The sequence below is a fragment of the Frankliniella occidentalis genome, unplaced genomic scaffold (genome assembly GCF_000697945.3).
Source record: "Frankliniella occidentalis isolate FOCC.00 unplaced genomic scaffold, Focc_3.1 Scaffold4, whole genome shotgun sequence".
Lineage (NCBI taxonomy): Eukaryota > Metazoa > Arthropoda > Insecta > Thysanoptera > Thripidae > Frankliniella > Frankliniella occidentalis.
Genome location: NW_026267134.1, coordinates 2100084 through 2108788, shown reverse-complemented (window position 1 = coordinate 2108788; position 8705 = coordinate 2100084). Strand labels below are relative to the sequence as shown.

At 47.3% G+C, this 8705-nt stretch overlaps 3 protein-coding genes across 4 annotated transcripts in view; 1 reads left to right on the top strand and 2 right to left on the bottom strand.

Annotated features, from left to right (window-relative positions):
* Positions 1 to 1249, bottom strand: part of LOC113202153 (transcription factor CP2) — a gene marked incomplete in the record, with an annotated part of 47190 nt that extends 45941 nt beyond the window's left edge. Inside the window, 1 exon segment of the mRNA XM_052268597.1 lies at positions 1057 to 1249.
* Positions 1250 to 1745: 496 nt separating this feature from the next.
* Positions 1746 to 3589, top strand: LOC113202157 (uncharacterized). Its single transcript, XM_026416258.2, has 6 exons — positions 1746 to 1989; positions 2109 to 2226; positions 2303 to 2468; positions 2542 to 2731; positions 2817 to 2930; positions 3032 to 3589. The coding sequence occupies exons 2-6, from the start codon at positions 2109 to 2111 to the stop codon at positions 3368 to 3370; spliced, it is 927 nt and encodes a 308-aa protein (XP_026272043.1). The 5' UTR covers positions 1746 to 1989; the 3' UTR covers positions 3371 to 3589.
* LOC113202158 (DNA replication complex GINS protein PSF1-like) lies at positions 3590 to 4934 on the bottom strand. Of its 2 annotated transcripts, none has more exons than XM_026416259.2 (6): positions 4751 to 4934; positions 4409 to 4473; positions 4227 to 4325; positions 4060 to 4150; positions 3867 to 3980; positions 3590 to 3787 (listed from the first exon to the last, which is right to left on the bottom strand). In XM_026416259.2, the coding sequence occupies exons 1-6, from the start codon at positions 4820 to 4822 to the stop codon at positions 3644 to 3646; spliced, it is 585 nt and encodes a 194-aa protein (XP_026272044.1). In that variant the 5' UTR covers positions 4823 to 4934; the 3' UTR covers positions 3590 to 3643. The 2 variants fall into 2 exon arrangements, with proteins under 2 accessions (XP_026272044.1, XP_052124585.1); XM_052268625.1 differs by lacking the exon at positions 4751 to 4934 and adding an exon at positions 4611 to 4709.
* Positions 4935 to 8705: the final 3771 nt, after the last annotated feature.

Sequence of the window (8705 nt, the reverse complement as noted above, 5' to 3'; positions counted from 1 at the left end):
CCCCCCCCTCCCCTCTGCGCTCCCGGAGACTAAGAGTCCTGTACACTACAGTATAGGACTCTACCGGAGACAGACCGCGAATCATGGGGTAGGGCGTCATCACCGTCACTCAATGGGAACGAGTGGAGGGAGGGACAGCTGCTCGTAACTTATTGGTCCATAATGATCTTCGCCCTGATTACATACATCATTTTAAATAGGCAAACTGGGGGGGGGGGTGTAATACAGTATTCCAGCACATCCTATTGAAGCGTTAGCGTCGGTTGAAAGTTTAGGGCAGCATACACTGTGCTGCTCAGATACATTGCCTTGTACTCAAGGCATACAGTATTCGAGCTCATCTCGTTGATGTACTGGTTGAAAGTTTAGTATGGCACAGATGGCGTTGCTCAGATACCTCTATCAAGGCATGCAGAAGCTGCAAACAAAACCACTCCAAGGATATGTCGTGAGAGTTTGATTCTTGTACCTGGTTTACAGAAACCTACGTTTCTTAGACGTCCAGACCAGATTGCAAAGTAAAACTAAAACAGCTGCTGCGGCTCAGGTTACGCACCCTGTAGCTGAAAAACAAATCAGCCCAACTTCTACACTGATGACCCAACCTAATCTTTCAAGGCACACCTAACCATTGTTGTTATCAGGGGCTTATTTGTTATAGCTGGAATTTACCACAAAATGTTAGCAAGGTGTTCAAGAATGGAGTCAAGCAGTCAGTGGGGTAATATTAGCGTACATCGAGTTGAGGCATAATGCCTTCCAGCAAGGGCATCGGCTAGACATCAAACCGGGCTAATGCAAGCCTAGCGTCTAGCGTTGTCTAGTGCGGTAGCAAGGTTAGGGTGCCCGTTCGCGTCGTCATTGAGAAATTCGTTGTCACGCCAAAATCTTTAAAAGAAGCAGTAGCATGTAACGAAAAATATGTTGAAGTGAGACAAACAACGGAAAACAATGGCCTGGAATTCGCCGTCAAAGCGAAACTATAATTTTTGTTTTGCATACGTTTATCTTTGATGCTATCGTCGAGAACGTGAAATGGCCAGAAGAAATATTTACCTCACAGAGAAAGAGGGCTCTTTCACTTCCAGAAGAAATCGGTTGAAGAATGTTCAGAAAAACACTGTTTTCAGTAAGTTCGGAGACTGCTAATTGCAATTTAAGAAAAAACTAGGCGTTCACTTTTGGTCTGCTAAAGAGTGGCTGTCGCTATGCAGTGGAACCACGACCACCACGAAACGGAGTAAAATAGAGACGCGGCTTCGGCTCTGCGACCGAACCACGTTACGAAGCTTGCAAGACATGCCGCCGCCGGCGCTGTCATCGGTAGGGCTCAAAATTGTTTTCCGACATTAGGACTTGACTACGAGGGATAGGGTGGTTTGGTTCATCACATGTTAGAACCAGAACTAGAAATTAAGTATGAGGTTTTGCATCAAATAGTTTCATCAAGAACATTCTAAGGGATAGGTAAAGAAGCAAGAGCGTTACTAGCGCTTACCTAGCGGTGCTTTTTGACAACAACTCGTGGACCGGCCGACGTTCACGGTGGTTCACGCTCCGAGCTCGAGCAGCAGCAACAAAAACAACAAGGAAAGTTGTATTCAAGGAGGCAACTTACTTGTAATACAAACTGCGTGTAGACATTTTTTTATTCAGACACAAATTAAGTTCAAACGCTAAATTATATATTTTATTTAACTGAACTAACAGTTCAAAATTATTCTTTAAAGAGTGGCGCTTCAAACACCTTGATAGAGATCTTCTAATGCCTTCACAGTTTGGTAGGCTTATGTTGTCAAACTGTTTGGATAAAGAAAGGAAGGGCGGAAAGGCAAAAAAATATTGGAGTCGGTGGAATTGAATTGGAGGGAATATGCTACTTTCTAACTTTTTTAGCTTGAGACAGTAATTTTGAAAAGAATTTACTACTTTAGAAAATTAACTTGCACTTGTTTCAACAAAAATACACTTTGGTCAAAAGAATTCAAGGTAAGTTCGTCACACGGAGGATATTTGATATTTACTTTATATCTTTATATACTTTGAAACAACCCTATTTCTTTCACCTTATCTTGAGAAATTAATAATGACTATTGTTCCATGACTAGATGGCTGGTTCCGGTTATAATGACTTACACCGTATGTACCTACAAGCCTTAATGAGTAGAGCTATTATCTCTAGAACTTCAGCTATTAGGTTGCTCAAAGAAGTTTCCCTATTACTAGGTAAACACAACATGCATTAAGATGTTTTTGAGTGCACCTGTTTATCAACTCTAACTTTATTTGTTTGCTCTTTCAGGCTATCGAACCCCCATTAAGGATGATGATGTGACCGAGACAATTGCTGAAATTAACCGAAAGATTTCAGAGTTTGGTCAAGAAATCAAGGAGATCCGAGCTGAAAAAGATGGGCAACAATTTGTAGTTTTGGTTAATGTTGTTGACAACTCATCTATTTTTGAAAAGTAAGTTAATTCTCCCCTACCAATATATTTGTGTCTGTTAATTTAGCTAATTGTCACGGTATCTTGTCCCTAGGCTCAACCATACTTACACCCTGAAGGAAAGAGAGATGTTTAGATTATTACTGGAAGCTGTTGTCATGGCTGGAACATATGGCTCTGTGTCCACTATGGATGCTCTTCACTTGAATGTTCCTAACATGAAGGCTGGGGATATCCAAGATACCATTGACAAATTAATTTCTGATCAGTGGTTTATTGAGACGGTCAGCCTCCTCTTATATAATTGCATTCCACAATCATCAATTTTAACATTTTGATGCATTAGTAATCTACTTTCTGACTTCTTAGGATTCTGGAATTCTTGTGCCTGCACCACGATTGATTGCAGAGTTCGATACATACCTCAAACACAATTTTCACGACCATGTAACTGTTTGCTTGTGCAATAATGTAGTCTTTTATGTAAGTATGCACTTCTTTTTAATTGAAAACTATTTTAAATTGTGCTTTGCAAAATTTATCTTTTATGTTTGTTTAATGCCCCTTCCCCTCTTTTTCCACAGGGGGTACAATGTCCACAATGTGATGCTATTAGCCACACACATTGCTTTTTAACATTCAATAAGAGGCAACAACCACATGAAAGGAAGTGCCCATCCTGTAAAACTATTATTCATAATGAAGCCAATGGCAATGACAGTGGTGAAGATGAAGAAGAAACACCACGACAGAGGAAACGCCATTCTAGCCAGGGGGCTGGTCGGCCTAGAAAAAGTAAGACTCCTGATACACCTCTGAACACCCCTGCTGTTCATGTTCGGGAGGCTGCTGATGCAGGTGAACCCATGGACACCACTCCTGTTCCCACACGGCCAAGACGCAAGCGTCGCAATGATCAATAGGCTTTGTAATGCAGTTAATGTCAACACCTTATATTGTCTGAAATATTTACTGTATTTTGTTTTGACTCTTTTGTTCATTGAGTGTTGATCACAAGTAAGCAAGGTCATCTACCTATTGCATTATTTTTCATTTGTTAATTTTACCTGCCAGATTTATTACCAAGTTTTGCACTCTTTTTCCTACACTGGATATGGTAACAATAAATATTTTGTCCATAATTTACTGTTTTCTTATATTATGAATAAAAAAATTGCATACATTTAAAAACTTATCTAATGATTTATCTGCTCTAAAACACCCTGAATTATTAATGGTTCACACTGTGCTCTGGACATAAGATGAGTACTATGTTTCTTTAAAAGAACTACTTCACCATTATCCAATTCAAATTTACCATAGTCGATAAGACTACGAACCTGGGGAAACAGATGAAAAACAAATATTGAGCTTAAAGTATAAAACAACCTGACAAAAGGTATGTGCAGAAGCGCTCACCTCGACATAAAGAGACTTAGGCGGCTTTACATCCTGTGCAAGATTTAGACCCTGTCCACCAATAGACTTCATGTAACGTGCGAGACATTTGCTGTAACTGTTGAACCACTGAATCTGTAAAAAATCAGACTTCAGCACATCTGTATCTACTTAAATGTTTTAATTTGTAAAAATTTGCACTGTTGATGCTCACCTCGGGTTCACAAAGATTTGCTTTGATCTCAGGAGGAAGAATGCTTCCAAATTGCCATCGCATGTTTCTTAATTTTTTACTACGGTTAAACCTGTAAATAAAATTTCAAATTAAATGAAGAAAGGGTGCTTGTAAAAACATCTGTAGGAAAAATATTGAATACGTACACATAGGCCATCAGACACCTTTTGTTCCTTTCAAGTGCTGCATGCCTGATTGCTATACTAGATATGGCTGTTCCATCTGGATCTGCAGTACTGTCATTCCTAGATTTTTTTAAAGAAGAAACATTAAGTATTAATTATTACGTTTGTTAGGACATGGCTTGCTCGGAAAATTTTATACTTACGCAGCAGCAACATTTTGATCATATAGGCCACGCATTTCTTCGAAAACTTGTCTGACTCCATCATCCTAAAAAACAAAAACTTGAACTTCAGAAACAAGAAGCATTAAATTACTAAACAAAAATCAACTATACCCAATATTCTTAAAAATATTTGATATGGCATTAAAGTCAGGCATAACTAATAAATTGATGGACTACATACATCTGACAAATGAATGAAAACAACTGTGAATGGAATAAGAGGGGCAAGTAAATGACAACAACGCTGGGTCAATGTAAGAGGCATAACCTCCACCTCCACCTCTATGTAGCACAATTATTTTATTTTTTAAAACAACTTACGTCGAAAGGTGGCATAGCCTCCTGCGAACGGCCCAACTCCTTGATGAGTTTTAGGGATTTCTCACAAAACATGTCGAATAGAGACACTGAGCTCAGACAGACTACAAGAAGAACAGCTGGGCCAAAAAGAGCCGCTTTTGTTTACATTTGGTTGCCGCCAAATTCAAGGATCCAAGGCTAACTTCAGAGGCCGGGGTATGTCTGGTAGGAGCGTGCGTGAAGGACTCTTGCGGCGTGGGGTACCGCCGTGCTAACGCCACCAACGCCACTGCTCCAGAGTGGGAGCGAACACGAAACGACCTTCCAGCTATCTAAGGTCTCGCTGCGGGTGGCTAGCTAGTAGCTAGGCTGTGTTGCTGTTTAGAGTAGCACATCTGCCCCTAGTTGCCCGACTCGTATGAGCACCTTACCCCATTCGGTGGCGAGGTGGCAGCGCGTAGTGGGAACCATAACATGCAAATTTTCTCGTGCGTTTCGGTTAAAATGAGTAGTCCTATCGTCTTCGGTGTGAAAAATTAACTCCCTACCATACAAGTTTTATCAAAAATAACACCAAACTAAGGGCGTTTGAGATATTTCAGCGACTAGAGGCTTCTGCTTTATTATGGTTCCGCCGAATGGGGTAAGGTGCTCATTGATGTAACTGCATTCGCGTGACTGTATCAGAGCGGACGAAGCCGTGTTGCGGGTTTTCCTAAATCTCTCTTCTGGTCAGGCGCAATGACGCCTACAGCCTAAGAGGGTATGTAATAACACGACACTGCGGCCTCTGCTCTGACACACCCGGTACTTTGTAGTTCGCATAATTGTTCCAAATATTCCTCGAGTCAAACCATATATTTTTCCAACCATACTCCAGCAGCCTCCAGCACAGCGCTCTCGTATGGAGACAGTCTCTCACAGGCCTTCCGCCCCTCCCGCCCCTCGACTATCCCCCAGGTCTTCCCTCCTTCTCCCCTCTCGCGGCTGCGATATCCAGCTATTTTTCCACTATTAACACCGTCACCCCCGAAAGCTGGCCTCGCCCGACCCCGCCCCGCACTACGGCCACTCCCGCCTTCCCCGACCCCTCCTCCTCCTCCCCCTCCCCTTTGCTATAGTGTACAAAGCCCGCAAATTCCCTGCGCGTCTTCCATTTCCCCCCATATATCTCGCACAGATCCTCTGTTTGTCTTTTATAATGTGCTCGCCTCGGAAGCCCCCCGCGCGCCCCATGTGATTTGTGGGCAGACGTGCGCCAGACAGGGGCAGGCCGGGCGGGGCCGGCGGCGTGCGTGTGGGAGTGAGCGAGCGCGAGGGTGGCGCGGCGTGCGCGTGAGGGCGCGAGGGAGAGCGAGACAGATAGACGCCACATTTTGTTCATATTATGTCGAGTGCGCCGCGCTGCTGCTGCGGCTGATGTCCCGCGCGCGTTGAGCACGGTGAGCTGCGGTGCGCCCCTGGCGCTCTTAGTGCGTGAGCGTGCAGAACCCCCAAAAACCACCCCCCGCCGCGCGTCACACCGAATCATGCGTCACTCTTCTGCGCGAAAGCCCGTGGGGACCGGCGGCAAGAAATCACGCGCCATCGTTAGGTCGCCACTCGTGGAGCTGCACCGGCAACGGACGGCCTCCCCCTCGGAGTGCGAACGCCCGTTGTGTTCGGAAGCGCCACTTCCCGAGCGCGGCGCTCTCTGAGGAGGAGGAGGAGGAGGAGGAAGAGGAGAAGGAAGAGGAGGAGGGTGCGCTCCACCCCCCACCCCCTTCTCCCGCTAACGCGCGGTACCAGTACATCTCCGCAAGAAGGCTGGCGCGCGTCCGCGGCAGCGAGTCAACCGACCGTTTCCGCCCACTCCGGACTCCGGGTCGCGACCCCTCGCATCTCTCTCTCTCTCTCTCTCTGTCTCTCTCTCTCTCTCGCTCTCTCCACGGTCACTGCGGCTCTAATGACGCGAGCAGACGACGCCAGCGACGCGTACTACAATGACGACAAGTGATTACGGCGCGCAGCGCCGGGCTCGGCTCGGAATCTCATTGAGAGGGACGACCCTCGCGGGGCTGCGTCAGAGAGCGAGCGAAAGGGAGGGAGCGAGTGAGCGGGGGGAGCGAGAGAGACGGCGGGGCGGACGCAGCCGCCGTGACGACCCTGCACGTGTGTGTTGTGCGCCGAGCTGCGCCGAGCCGCGCCGAGCACGACCCCCTGGGGGTGTCCCCACACTGCCGCCCGTCGTGTCTCTCTCGCTCCCCCCTCGCTTTCTCTCTCACTCTCTTCTCCCTCTCCCCTCTGCACCCACGCCGAGCCGCCGTGATCCCGTCGCTCAGACAATGGCGGCTGGCGCGGTGTGTTCCGTACGGCCGCGCGTTCCGAAAGCGCTGCCTTCCGGCCCCGCGCCGTAGTGCGCCATGCGGGGGAGGGAGAGAGGAAGTCCCAACGGCGACGCCCGCGCCTCGCACGCAGCCCCTGATGTCCTGGTCGGGGCGGGGTCGAGGCAGGATCACATCTTACTGCCGCCGCTGCTCCCGACGCCCTCCCCCATCCTCCTCCACCACGACGGCAATTTGCATGTGAGTGTACCTGGAACTTCCCCCTCTCTCCCCTCCTCCCTCCCTCCCTCCCCTGTCTCCTTGCCCTCCTCGTATCTCTCCTTGTTACCAGCGAGACGTTGCGCCCTCTGGCCTTTGGTCGCGTTTGAGGCGGAGCACGACCTTGCTTTGAGCGCATCTTGGAGAACGACCCCGGAGGACTCGACTTTGCGGCGGGGAAGTCGTAAGGATAGTTCCGCGCAAAACTCTCTATACTGTCCTTGACAGGCGATAACATTTCGTCCACGTTGAGCATTTCATTTTGTCTTTTGTCTATGAGGAAGTTGCCCAACAAGAGGTGTGATGGAGATAACAGAGGAACAATAAGAAGGTCAACCTGGTCAACAGGAGGTGGCAGCGTGGCGTAGCGGTGTCCGCCGTGTAGCAGAACGCAGTCGTGTCAGTCGACCTCGACCACGACCACTGTGTGTTTGGCTTAGCCGCGAGTGGATGTGTGATCATCGCTGATCATCGGCTCTCACGTACATACTAGGCCAAGTTTTGTAAATTTTTAAAAGTTTGATGTGTCTAGATTCTATTGGAGTAGCAGTCTTGTGTTAAAAAGTGGTTGTGTAATATTTGGCTTCGGAAAAGTAAGTTTCGAAACCGTCCCGGTGCGTGCCCGTTGTATAGGTTGCGTACATATTGCATTGTTACTATTCTAACTTAATGACAATGACTCAACTCTCATAATAAACCTTGATCAAGGTGCTACATGCATCAGGACCCTTCTGAACTGTTTGAAATCTAACGACACGCAACCCAACATCTGCTAACCTGTCCGTCGCTCACCATCTTGCTTTGTTTAGGGATGGCGCTAAGCCAACGCCACCCCGCCAGCGCTACCTTCCTTCCTCTTATTGGGCAACTCTTCCTCATAAAGGTATGTACCATATATCTATATAGACATATCATTGTGTATGTGGCTGAAAAACAACGTCGAGCGGGTGGATTCGTGTCTGCGTACCAACCATTTGGCGCCTTGCAGCCACGTGGGTAGGCAACCCCCCCCCCCCAACACAACAAATTACAAGCAGTTGCCTGCATGTAATTTGGCCGTGTCATAAATTATAACTTAGACTAATTTGTACTAGCAGCATAGGATGTTTTTTTTTATACATGCATTCTTAATGCCATATCAGACTGGCGTGCGAGTGCGAGTTGTGTGTGTTTTTTGTGTTGTGTGGAGCCTATTTCTATTTCATGCACACGAATTGGGGGATTGGAAGGGGGGGGGGGGGCTGAGCGTGGCGCTGCTGAGTGTGTTGTGTTGTGGAATTGGGTGGGTTTGGCCAGCTGAAATCTAATTTCGCTTTTTGCGAGACACGTGTAGCTCCGGCCCGCGGCGCCAGAGCGCCGGCGGCGGCGGCCTACCCCACCCCGCCTTACCCCCG